Genomic DNA, 12,180 nt, shown 5'->3' with positions numbered 1-12,180 from the left:
GTCGGCGAACCGAGCGGCACCGGCGGATGTGGCGGCCACTGCCCAGCGGAGCGACCTCTCCCCGGCCAGGAGCAGCCTCCTGTCCCTGCCCCCAGTAGCCCGAGGGTCGGGTCCAACTGCAGCCGCGGTGCCGGGGTCGGCGCAGGAGATGGGCGGACCGAACAGCCTCCAGCTGCGGACTCGCTGTGTCCGCCGCTGAACCCTTTGGAGAGCCGCCAGTCACCCAGAGTGGAGCCGGGCAGCGAGCTGCGCACACACCCCTGCACTCGGACCCGCACCCTGGGGAGAATTTACCATGATCTGTGCAAACCTCTTCTTCATTCTGATTTTCATAGGTGAGTGGCGGGGCGGCGGGGAGAGGGGCTCGGCTGCGCCTTGTTGGCGAGGTCCGGGGGCTCCCGGCCGGAGCGCACGGCGAGGGGACATAGTTGGCGGAGAGCGCGGGACCCGGGACACTTCCAAGTCGGAAAGTGCGAGGAGAGATCGGGCGGGACCTTAACTCGAAGCTTTAATGGTTCGCTAGTCGGAGGGTAAGGGCGGAGGAGTCAGGGAAAGGTGGGGAGGGGAGGGGGGCTGACAGGGGGTGAGTGTGGGAAGGGAGGGAGCCCGAGGGGAGGAGGACAGGCGGGAGGGGAGGGAGGGCAGAGGATGGGCAGGGTGATGAGGAGGAGGTGTTCGGCGCGCTCTCGCTGGTATTGAATCCGGGGCTGGAAAGTTGTGTCAACCCCGGGACCTGGTTGTGTTCATCCACCGTCTGGACCAATGAAGGAAAATGATCAGAATTTTAAAGACTGTTTTTCTGTTGAGGAATATAATTAGTTCCCGTGTTCTTTGGTGAGGCTGAGTGTTGGACGGCGGCTCCTGCCTGGGCTTCTCTCGCCAGTGTGTGAATCGTGGGGTGAAATGGAGAACCGCGGGATGTCCCTGACCTACTCTCGCAGGAGGAAGATGTGGGCACTTTAGAGTAACTTTCCATGATGCATTTCAGGGGAACCTGGATAAACATGAGGCAGCCAGTGATAGACTGAGACCAGTGGGGAGAGACACACGTGGAGCGGGAACAGCAGCGCAGAGCAAATGGGCCGAATGGCCTGGTCTTTTCGTGGTGGAGAAATGCTGATGCGGCCTGCAGTAATCGTGGAGAAACCAGCGGAGGGAGACAGAGAGGCAGAGACGAGGAGGGAGGGAGAGATGTTGGGGGGGGGGGGGGGGGGGGGTGAGAGATGTTGGGGGGGAGAGATGTGGGGAAGAGAGGGAGATGGGGGTGAGTGAGAGAGATGGGAATGAGATGGGGAGAGAGACGTACATAGGCAGGTAGAGTACTTTGGAGGTAATGTGCATCAAAATATTAACATAAACACTTCTGAAGAAAAAAATAATATGGAAGGAACTTGAGTTAATGAATAAAATATGAAGGGAAGGCATTCAGAAAGCAGTGGCAATCTGTACAATCAATGAGAGCTCTAAATACAATATTTGCATAACTGTAACTCAGCATTGGAAAAGTGTCCACAGATTAAAAAAATTAATGAAAGCAAATGCTAATCGAATAAAACATGGGCTGATCATGGAAGACATGCTGCTAATGGGTGTAAGGTATTGTGCTGTGTCTGCAGAAACCCTCCTATCACCTTAGAAGTCCTCTATTTAGTTACTCACCTATGGTTAACCCTTTCCCTGCTGCTGTGGTTTCAAGAGCATCGGTAGGGTTAATGTGAGGCTACCTTGGAGAGTCCCAGACTGGGTGAGGTGTAGGTGGCATTGGTAGGTTCCAGCTTCACCCAGCACAGAGATCAGTAGATCTCATCTCTGCTGTTGATTGGCTACAGACTAGAGAGAGGACCCATTTTGAACTGTGAACCTGAAGGAGAGGGATGGTTGGCTGAAGTATAGTCTGTCAGAACCTGAAGAATGAGAAGGTATGGTCTGCATGTTTCTGGGACATGATGCTGCAGGCCATGTGGATCAGATGGACAGGAGAGATGTCCCACCAGGAGGCAGTGGAAGGAAGGTGACCATGAATGTCCAGGAGTGCAGTATAGACACTGGGGTCCAACGCATGAACAAGTTCAATGACCCTACACATACAGTAAAGGTCAGTAGATGAATCTTGAAATACCCCAGCCCAGCAAACATATAATTCTCAGACACTGCTCAGTGCATCGGATCCCCATCACAAGGCTACCAATGTCTCCATTGATCAGGGCTCTGTGTTTCACTCTGCTCTCACAAGTAGATCTCATCATTACACTGTGCTCTAAGGGTGATGTTGTGTTTCAGTTAGCCTCTGGACTTGGAACAGTGATAGTGCTTCAGGTCTCTTTCCCATATCTCACTCCTGACATGTCCCCTGTGATTGTCACGTCCTATTTCATGACAACACTCACTCTCACTCCCCTCTTTCTGCAGTAGGAGGTGTAGCAGGTATCTGTGCCTACATGTCCTCACCCTCTGCTCCCCGAAGGCGATGGTGCTGGCTATCGTTAGAACAGTGTGTCCATCACAGAAAGAGAATTTTTGAACATCCCTCTTCATCGTACTACTTCCTCTGATTTGGAAGGTATGATGGTAGATGTGAACGCCTCTTACATTCCCACACCCTCCTTCACTCAACCCCACCCTTCCAATGGGCTGGGTGCCACCAATCCAGGTAGTGGAGGCATTGCCAATGAAGGTAGCGAGTTTCATCTCAGACACTGAATGGTTTAAGGTGAGGGGAAAGATGTAATGGGAATGAGCTGCCAGAGGAGGTGGGAGAGGCGGGTACAGTTACAATGCTTAAAAGACACTTGGACAGGATCATGGATCGGAAAGGTTTGGAGGAACCAAATGCACTAGCTCAGGTAGACATCTTGGTTGGCATGGATGAGTTGGGCTGAAGGGCCTGTTCCTGTGTTGTATAAGTCCATGACTCTATAACTGTTGTGGGGAATAGGATGGTGATGAGATGTGTAGGGGAGGCAGGGCACAAGGGAGGTCACACAGGTTCTGCCACAGTGGATCCAGATAAGGACCAGAGGAGGAAGGAAAGTGAGTTGTTTGGTGCAGGAGGAACTCAGCGGGTTGAGCAGCATCTGTGGACGGGAGGAATTCTGGCTGTTAGTTTGGTGCATTGGGAGGTTTGCCTGCAGAAGCCCAGAGTTCTCCAGTCTGGGAGGAGTATTTCGAAGGAGTTTGTGGAGTGTCACTCACCCAGTAATCCATCCTCCGAAGATGACGGTTGCTGAGGTGCAGGTCTGGGGGAGCTCGTGGTGGCTTCAGGGAAGACATTCCCACTCTCCTCCCTCATGAAGCACCTGTCCTCCCACCTCTGTTCCATCAGTGCCTGGTGCACCCACGGCAAGTCCTCGGCCAGAACGCTCGAGGACTTCCTCCATCAACTGCTGTCGTCTCCACTGAAAGCCGGAGATGTTCCTCCAGTCTAGCAGCAGGAGCCCTGTGGGGCAGTAAGGTTGTCACTTGGAAGGAGGACTCTATGACTAACACAAAGTGCATTGGTTTCCATTTTCAATTTGGTTGAGAATCTTAATTTTGTGGAAGCTTTTATTTTTGCAACGAGGCCAAGCAGAGGTTGTGGTGAATGAGAAAGGAAGGGTGACATGTGGTGGTGGGGAACGGAGGTGGCCATGACTGGAATCACACTCTGATTCCTTCCTGGACAGCTCGGGCTACCAGCATGTCACCTCCCTTCCCACACCCTCTTCCCTCTCTATGGAAAGTCTGACTTGGATCAGCCATCTTTTTGAACAGCATGGAACCTACCCCTGCTTCTGTCTATAATGTCCACCCCTTCTCCCTCCTCCTCCCCCTCAGCTGCCCACAGGTGGCGAGGGAGGTGCCCCTCATCATTGCCAACGTTGTGCAGCAACAACAGGGGAGGAATATCGACACTGACTCTGTTGCTCACTGCGGGGCCACAGCCAGTGTTTCATCACGTCACATCTGCTCCACTTGGTATGCACGATGCCCATGGGTTGGGCAACAAAGTCCAAGGTCCATGTCATCAGCAGATACTCACTGTTGCTAAGCAACCACTTTTGGGTTTGCCTTTTATATGAAGGTTTGCTGCTGCCAGTCACAATATTGAGCATGGCCCTGCATGATTCATTGCCTTTGGTCCCACTGACGGAGTGTGCACTGATGGACTGGAGTTCATCTGCAGTGCCAGGGAGGGATGTACCTGAGTCAGAGGCTGCCTACATTACAGAGAAGTTTGGACACCCATACACACCCTTAGCACAACCAGCAACCCAGGTTCAATCCTGACCTCTTGTACTGCCTGTATGGAGTTTGCATGTTCTCCCTGTGACTGTGTGGGCTTCCTCTGGGTGCTCCAGTTTTCTCCCTCATTCCAGAAACGTGGGTTGATAGGTTAATTGGCCATTGTAAATTGCCCCTAGTGTGTTGGTGAGGGGTAGAATCCGAGGGGAGTGAATGGGAATGTGGGGAGAATAAAATGGGTGAAGGTGGGATTAGTGCACATGGGTGGTCGATGGTCAGTGTGAATTCAATGGGCTGGAGGGTCTCCCGCTCTCTCTCTCTCTCTCTCTCTTGTTTCATTCTGACCCCCCCCCCCCCCAGCCTTGTGATGAGAGTCCTTCCCCTCTACCCCATCCTCCTGTTCTGGCTCCAGACCCAGTATTGAGATCTCTCTGCATTCTCCCAGGAGTTGTATATTGCGAAGGGTACACCCAGTAATGCACCCTGAGGAGCTTAATGCTAGCAAAAGAAGTCTTCAGGGCTTGAACCACCTCTATAAAGTATCAAATGCTTGGTGAATTGAACAAACAGTTAAACAAAACCAACCAGCAGCTGACCACTCCTTTGGTTGGGATTTTCTTCTGCTGCTAATTGACATCGAGAGAGGGCGTTGGTTGGAATGAGAACTCCAAAGTGGTGAGACTGGCATCAAAGCAGCACACACACACACGGACTGAACTCATAACCCTGCCTCTGTTCGCAAAGGGGCCTCTTGCTGCAAGTTAGCTCTTTGCAGGATAACGTAACACACTCATGGGGAATGAAAATGTTTTACTTGCTGCCCCGTATAATCCCGAATTAATTAAGAAGTGGAGTCTTTACTGATTGACACGTTAGAATGAAGAGGAGGTGTCTCAGCAGCTCGAAGGGTGAGACCATTGTTAATAGTAGGGCTGGAAAGTCAAACACAGTGGAGGGATTTAATTTTCACCCCTTCTGCCATCCCCAACTCTCCCTCACTCCTCTTCCTCCCCCCACCAACCGAGAAATGGGAAAAAAGAACTGACTTTTATAGGAAGGGAATTTGCTGGATTCCATCATCCCGGTGAATCTTAAAGATTCCAATAACTACAAGGAAATAGTCACAAATTCTCTGTAAAATTTGGTGCAAAAACTGGGAGAATGGAAATTAATCACTGGGGACCATAACCTCAAGTAAGTGGAGATATTTGATACAGTAAATACATTTTCAAATTGCAAAAATGAGAGACTGCAGATGCTGCAACCTGGTGTAAAAAAAATTGCTGGAGGAACTCAGCAGGTCAGGCAGCATCTGTGGAGGGAGATGGACAGTCGATGTTTCAGGTCGAGACCCTTCAGCTTCAGACGCTGCCTGACCCACTGAGTTCCTCCAGCAATTTGTTCGTTTTTCAAATTGTAGAATATTTTAAAATAGATTTCTGTAAAGAATATTTACATTTTAAATATTGATATGAAAGGTGTTTGAAACAGTACATTTGTATCTGCGTAAATAGGGAGGTTTAGCCACACGACTGGTGAAATTAATAGATTGAATTGTATTACAGGTCTTTTTCATTGAATTCATGACACATTAACTTGAAAGATGTGTTGGCCTTGAAAGGAGTGTGACATGGATTTACTGGGATGATGCCTGGACTCCAAGAGTCAAGCCACAAGGGGAGATTGTGCAAACTAGTGTTAAAGAGGACCTGGGGAGGCGCAGGAGGGATATGGATAGATTAAGTGGGCAGAGGTCTGGCAAATGGAGTGGGGAAGATGTGAAGCCGTATGTCTGAATGTGAGGGGATGCAGAGGGATCTGGGAGTCCCAGAGCATGATTTGTAAAAAGGTGACATGTAATTACAGCAAGGAGTTGGTGAAGTGAAACTCATACTATTGTTTATTACTGGGGAATTGAATACAACAGTAGAGAGGTCAGTGTCCAGTTACGTGGGGAAAGGGTGAGCACATCTGTGCACAGTGTGCCACCTCTATTTAAGGGACAATATGAACATGTTGGAAATAGTTCAGAGAAGGTTTACTAGAATGGGTAGGTAGTACACTGAGGGCAGGGCTTATATCCACTGGAGTTTTGAAGAGAGGAGACCTAGAACATCCAACAGCACAGGAACAGGCCCTTCGGCCCACCATGTCTGTGCTGACCCGACTCATCCCATCTGCCTGCACATGGTTCATATCCCTCCATTCCCTGCCTATTCATGTGTCTGTCTAACAGCTTCGTAAAATCACTATTGTATCTGCTTTTACCACCCCTGGCAGCCCTTTTCCAGGCACCCACCACTCTCTGTGTAAAAAAAACAAACTTGCCTTGTCCCTTCCCCCTCTCAACTTGAACCTCTGCCCTCTAGTGTTTGACATTTCCACCCTGGGGGAAAAAACTTTGACTGTCTGAAAAGATTCTGACTATCGAGATTGGTTGAAACACGAGAGGCTGAGGGGGTTTGACAGGGTGGGTGTGGAGGGGACGTTTCCTCGTGGGAGAATCAAGAACTAGGGCTCACTGTTTAAAAATAAGAGGCCAATCGTTTAAGACAGAAATGGGATGAATTATTGTCTGTCATAGGATCGTGAATCTTTAGAACTCACTTCCTCTAAAGGCAGTAGATGCAGAGTCTTTGGATGTTTTTAGGGGAATTGAAGATAAATTCCAGATAAGCATAAGAGAAAAATGTTACTGAGAGCAGAAGGGACAATGCAATCACATAGAACAGGCCCTTTGGTCCACAATGTCAGTACTGACCATGTGAATCTAATCCCTTCCGTCTGCACAATGTCCGTATCTCTCTGTTCCCTGATTGATCACGTGCCTGTCCACAATCTTCTGAACCGTCCCTATCGCATCCACTTCCAATGCCTCCCCTGGCAGCGTGTTCCAGGCACCCACCAGCCCAAATGTGGTAGAGCAGGTTGAGGGGCTGAAAGCTGTCCTGCCCCTGGTTTATATTCCCCAGAATGTCTGAAGTTAGGGTTGGGCCTCTTCTCCTGAGCAAAGGTGACTCAGGAGGGACCCAAATGGGGTATTTAAAATGAGGAGAGGTTTTGAGTGAATGGATACAGTTGGATGTTTCCATTTGTGGGGAATAACATAACTGGAGGCCATCAATCCAGGGTACTGAGAATCCAATAGGGAATTCGGGAGAGGGAGATGAGAATGTGGAATGCTACTAGAGGGAGTGGTTGAAGTGGATAATGTAAATGCATTGAAGGGGAGGTAGGAGGGAGGCTGTCCCATTGGTGGATTTAGATGAGGAGAGAGGGAAGGAGGCTCCTGGATTTCTGTGCTGTATTTCCGATGTAACAGGGGTAGTTGGGGAGAAACTTTTTCTGCTTGTTGGGGAGTACAAAACTAGGGGTATGTACTAAAAATTAGAGCCAGGCTTTCAGGAGTGTTGGAACCGCATGAATGTAGATCTTTGAAACTCCACTTCACAAAACAATTGATGCTGGTCCATTTTGAATGTAATGTTGATCAATAGAACATTGCAACATATGGGGGGAGGTGGATATGGGGTTTTGGATGAGAGGACGGTTGAACATCCTTCTGTGCTGATGTCCCAGTGGATTTGCTGCTCCCTGCTAACACCGTCTCCTCCATTGTTCAGATGAGGTGCTGCATTCTGTCGGGGATCCTGTCCTGCCAGGAGGTTGGAGAGCGGACTGCGTGAAGGCCAATGAGCAGTGCGCGGCCGAACCAAGCTGCAGCAGCCGCTATCGGACCCTGCGCCAGTGCCTGGCGGGCAAGGCCCCCATGCTGTTCGGTCCTGAGGCCAAGAACGAGTGCATCGCCGCCATGGTGGCCCTGCAGCGAAGCACACTGTTCGACTGCCGCTGCAAGCGAGCGATGAAGAAGGAGAAGCAGTGCCTGGCCATCTACTGGAGCATTCACCAGAGCTTACTGCAGGGTAAGACAGCCCACTTGTATCACCCCAACCACCCAGGGAACCACTGTTTTAATGGTACTTTACATGCCATTTGATTACGTGTGGGAACCTGCCTCGACCAACACACATCTACAACTCTTTCTCCCCATCTCACATATTTTAAATAAAATTTAAAAAATCTGAAGTACATGAAATTTATTTCTCAAGTGCTCACAGGAAATTAGTCGTTAATTCTTGGAGATGCTGGGGTGTTTCTGAAGGCATTGTCGATGTGAAGATGAGGAATTGTTGGGGAAGAACACCATCCTGTCCCGAACACCAGCTGGGTAACTCTTGGTTGCTTCCTGAGGTGGCCCATCACAAAGAGCACGTGAGCAGATAGTAAGGCCAGGGGGTGGTGGGTGACCACCTCATTGGCTGCAGCAGTTCACCACCACCTTCTGCAGTCGGGCAATAAAACAGGAAATAGGCAAATCCTGAGCCCAGTGACCTGTTGGAAACAACTCCAGATATCCTGGTATTCTGTGTACCCAGTTATAGTGGCCCTCATTGTCCACTGGGGCACATCTCCAGGACGAAGCCAGTTCCCCTTCTCCCTAGCTCTCTCCTCACCAGGTTTAACTGCAGGTTGAGTGTTGGGCTTGAGGACTCTGCCCAGAGAAGGTCAAAGCCATGATTGCACCATTGGAGGTGCAGAGGAGATTCACTGGGATGTTGCTTGGGGTGGGACATTTCAGTTATGAGGATAGACTAGACAGGTGGGGTCCATTTTCCTTCCGGTGGTGGAGATGAGAGGGGACCTGACAGAGGTGTGCAGACCTGAGAGGCGTGGTTAGGATGGGTAGTGAGAAACTTTTCCTCATAACTGAGACATCTGAAATCAGAGGGCATGGATCTAGGGTGAGGGGTTAGAGGGACCTGAGGAAGAATTTCCTCACCTGGAGGGTGGATGTGATCTGGAGCTCACTGCCTGAGAAGGTGGTGGAGACAGAGACTCTCCTTACATTTAAAAGTATGTGGACAGACACTTGAATCTTCAAGGCATGGAGGGCCGTGGACCAAGTGCTGGGAAATGAGATTAGTGTAGATCAGCATGGACAAGATGGGCCAAAGGGCCTGTTCCTGTGCTGTATGACCCTGACTCTGAAATGTTGCCGAAATCACGGTTAATTTTCCTTGGATCTTAAGATGGAATGTACATTAAAGTTGCAGCTATTAATCATGAAAAAAAAAACGAGATTTAAAACTGCTTGACTTGAGGTTGGGATCTGGAAATTATCGCTGTCAAGTGGAGATTTCATAAGGAAGGGTTATTTTAGCCCAGACAGTGGAAGGAGCAAGGAGTCTGCTTCCACAGGGAGAGGCTGAGGTGACTCTGACCAAACTAGAACCACAGGAGAAAGAGAGGAACAGAAGGAGCAAAATGAAGGGAGGAAGTTGGCATGGGGCAGGAGAACGAGGCCATTTGGCGCAGCATTGCTGGAAACTCTTCCAGTTGTTTGTGCATCTCTATGAGAAGGTGGCAGCTGCAATGCTACAATCATACTGTATGTTTCCAGTGCAGTCCTGATCTATAAATTATTACTTTTTTTAAAAATCCATTAACAAGCAGTAAATCCTCAACCGAACAGCCACCAAGCTGCTGTCTACTGAGGGTCCCAATAACTCTGGTGACCCATAAGTGGTTAAAAAAAAATGTAGATGCCGGAAATCTGAAATAAACGCACAAAATGCTGGAACAGTCAGCGGGTGAGGCAGCACCTTCCAGGGTGTCTCGGAATGGGCTTGCCAGGATAATAGTGAAATTAAATCATCTGTGGTCAGAGGTACAGAGTTAACGTTTCAGGTCCTTGACCATTTTTCAGAATATATTTTGACCAAAAAGGTTAACAGCTCCTCTCCCCACAGACGCTGCCTGACCTGCTGAGTGTTTCCAGCATTTTCTGTTTTTATTTCTGGCATCCTTAGAGCCAGCAGGTGTCTGACTTGTACGCCATCTTTATCAGGTTGAAATTACAGACTTTAAATGGGCTGGCATACTTTGTGAGAACTCCATCTGCAACTGTAAGAACTAAATAATTGATCATTGGTAAAAACAGGTCCAGACAAACACTTCAATTATCACAGATTCCCAACAAGTCTTCCCACAGAGTAAAACTCTTGTTGTTTCAATTTCCAGTGATGTTAGGCGCAGGAAGACCAGATTAGTCTTTAAAGACGAAAGGCTTCAATGGACAAGGATTTGTAATTCAACAGTATTTTTAAATTCAGATATGCTCTTATTGTTAGGTAACACCTTAACTGAAGCTAATACCAATAGAAAAACTTGGGACAATTTGTGTTTCTATCTAGAAGAAGGTAGAGCCTCTACAACCAATTCAACATGAGTTAATGTTTTACAATCGATCAGACTTCTGCCACCGACAATGATTCTCTGTCGGATCGTATTTCAAATGATCATCCTAAGAGAAGAAAGGACAATGCAGCAATATCACTGTTGGTTCACGATTATACACAGGCCTCGATGCAATCGTATTGGATGCTGTTTCCTGATGTTAAAGTTCTCTTGTTATCACCTCCTCAGTCTATGGGAATAAACAGTATACTTCCTGCATCACAATAGTTAAACACTGGGCCAAGGGCTGTAAAGAGCTTTACAATATCCTGAGGTGCTGCAGAGAGTCTCAGATAAAATTGACACCTTAATGTCTGAGGTTGTGTCAGCTGATGGTGGAATCCAAGGTGAGCTGAGGTCTGAGGCTGGCACATCTGTCTGCTCCACCGCTGGCCTCACCGCTGAACCCAGTGGCAGAGCGGTGGTGGCAACCCAGGTACAGTTAATGCCCTGCTCTCAGCTTTATGCCTTTTACTGAAAAGGGATCTTGAATCCTGTAGAAAAGGCTTGGTGCAGGTAAGTACATGAGCTACTTTATTGAAATATTTGTTCACATTTTAACATTTGTTTTTAAATTATTTAAAATCATCCATGAACAATGAAAAGGCCTGTGAAGACCAGCTGCCTGAGGCCTATTCGACACTGGGAGGCAGCACGCCTCGCCAAGTGCCTATTGGGTCTCACTCAGCACTCCGCTTCTGAAAACAGTGAGGACTTCCCCATGACAGTGAGGAAGTCAGGATTCCACATGACCAATGCCTGACCTTAACAGAAACACAAAAACTGGTTATTTAAAAGCAAAGCAGCTGTGGGTGGTACTAATCAAAAACAACAGAAAATGCTGGAGATTTTCAGCAGGTCAGGCAGCATCTTTGGAGAGAGAAACAGAGGGTCATCCTTCAGGTCAATGGCCTTCATCAGAACATGTATGAACAGGTATGGTTAAAGTTGCAGAGAAGGGGAATGGGTGGGGAAGATAAAGAAAATGTCTGTGATAGGGTGAGACCAAGGGGCGTTGACAAGGAGAGGGCGAGAAATGTTTGTTAATAGCAACTAATATGGTTGTGGACAGATGGAGGAGGGAAGGAAATCCTGCTGAGACTGAAGTACAGGGCACAGCTGGAAACCTTCAGGTCAGGCAGCCTCTGCAGAGAGAGAACCTGAATCACACCAGAACTGGCCGGGATTGAAAAGCGGAAAGCTGTAGATGTGAGAAATGGGCAACTGAAGCAGAGACCACTGGAGAGACTCTGCAGCTGTGGAGAGAGAAACCGCCAGTAGCTCAGGCTAGCAACCTGCTCCAGAATGGTCATCAGCCCTCTTGTGATGTGTGACCTTTCAGGGTGGGCTTGGTCTACCTGGGGCTTTGTTTTTCTCTCCATGGATACTGCACATTCACCACTGTGCCTGTAGAATATGCGTCAAAGCAAATGGCACTAGCTTGGATAGGATGTCCTGTCAGCATGGACCCGTAGGGCTGAAGGGCCTGTTTGCGTGCGGTATGACTCTACGACTATTGAGGAGGAGCACATGTGGAATTGTGACATTTCATTCGTGGTTCTGTCCCACTCTTTTTCCAGTTGCAGTCTTGGTGCTGAGAGACAATGAGCCTGTCGTGTACACAGACATGGCCTTTGTTCAATATTTTCAGACCCTTTACCT

The 12,180-nt window shown here is 48.7% G+C and overlaps 1 protein-coding gene across 1 annotated transcript in view; it reads left to right on the top strand.

The window, feature by feature from the left end:
- The first annotated feature begins 208 nt into the window (after nt 1-208).
- Nucleotides 209-12,180, top strand: part of gfra2b (GDNF family receptor alpha 2b) — a 194,806-nt gene continuing 182,834 nt past the window's right edge. The window contains exons 1-2 of the mRNA XM_052040903.1: nt 209-335; nt 7,845-8,144. Coding sequence (XP_051896863.1) covers nt 296-335; nt 7,845-8,144 — 340 coding nt within the window. The 5' untranslated portion in view covers nt 209-295. The remainder of the gene's footprint in view (nt 336-7,844; nt 8,145-12,180) is intronic.

The sequence above is a fragment of the Pristis pectinata genome, chromosome 29 (genome assembly GCF_009764475.1).
Source record: "Pristis pectinata isolate sPriPec2 chromosome 29, sPriPec2.1.pri, whole genome shotgun sequence".
Lineage (NCBI taxonomy): Eukaryota > Metazoa > Chordata > Chondrichthyes > Rhinopristiformes > Pristidae > Pristis > Pristis pectinata.
Note: the sequence above shows the minus strand (reverse complement) of the source record. Positions and strands in the feature narration are given on the sequence as shown.